Here is a 397-nt window from a genome sequence, read left to right as displayed (position 1 = left end):
CCCTTTTCTGCCCCCCCCAACCTGTAAAAGTCGGCCACGCAGTACCCCTCGTCCCGCTCGTCCACGGCGAAGCTCTCGGCGCCGATGGCCCGGCCGCAGGCGGCGCAGGAGAAGCAGCCGGGGTGGTAGCCCTTGCCCAGGGCACGGACAATGCGCTCCGCGATCAGCCCCCGGCACTTGGCACATTTCTCCAGCGTGGCCTGGGGTTTTGGGGGGGACACGCCGTGAGGTGCCAGCTCCCCCCGACCCGAGGAACTGCATCTCCTGCCACCCGCCCCGCCGAGGGTGCCGGTCGTCCCCGAGGAAGGACGGGTACCTGGTAGCAGGCGTCGCACGTGGGGCGTCCATATTTTTGGTAGTAGCGCTGGCCGGGCCGGAGCCGGGGGGCGGGTCGGGG

The 397-nt window shown here is 70.8% G+C and overlaps 1 protein-coding gene across 1 annotated transcript in view; it reads right to left on the bottom strand.

Annotated features, from left to right (window-relative positions):
• FBLIM1 (filamin binding LIM protein 1) overlaps positions 1-397 on the bottom strand; it is a gene marked incomplete at its 5' end in the record, with an annotated part of 2,583 nt that overhangs the window by 720 nt on the left and 1,466 nt on the right. The window contains 2 exon segments of the mRNA XM_010284220.1: positions 22-200; positions 317-364. Of these exon segments, the coding sequence (XP_010282522.1) occupies positions 22-200; positions 317-364 (227 nt within the window).

This window comes from Phaethon lepturus, unplaced genomic scaffold (assembly GCF_000687285.1).
Source record: "Phaethon lepturus isolate BGI_N335 unplaced genomic scaffold, ASM68728v1 scaffold30853, whole genome shotgun sequence".
NCBI classification, from domain to species: Eukaryota; Metazoa; Chordata; class Aves; order Phaethontiformes; family Phaethontidae; genus Phaethon; species Phaethon lepturus.
This window is presented reverse-complemented; position numbering and strand designations above follow the sequence as displayed.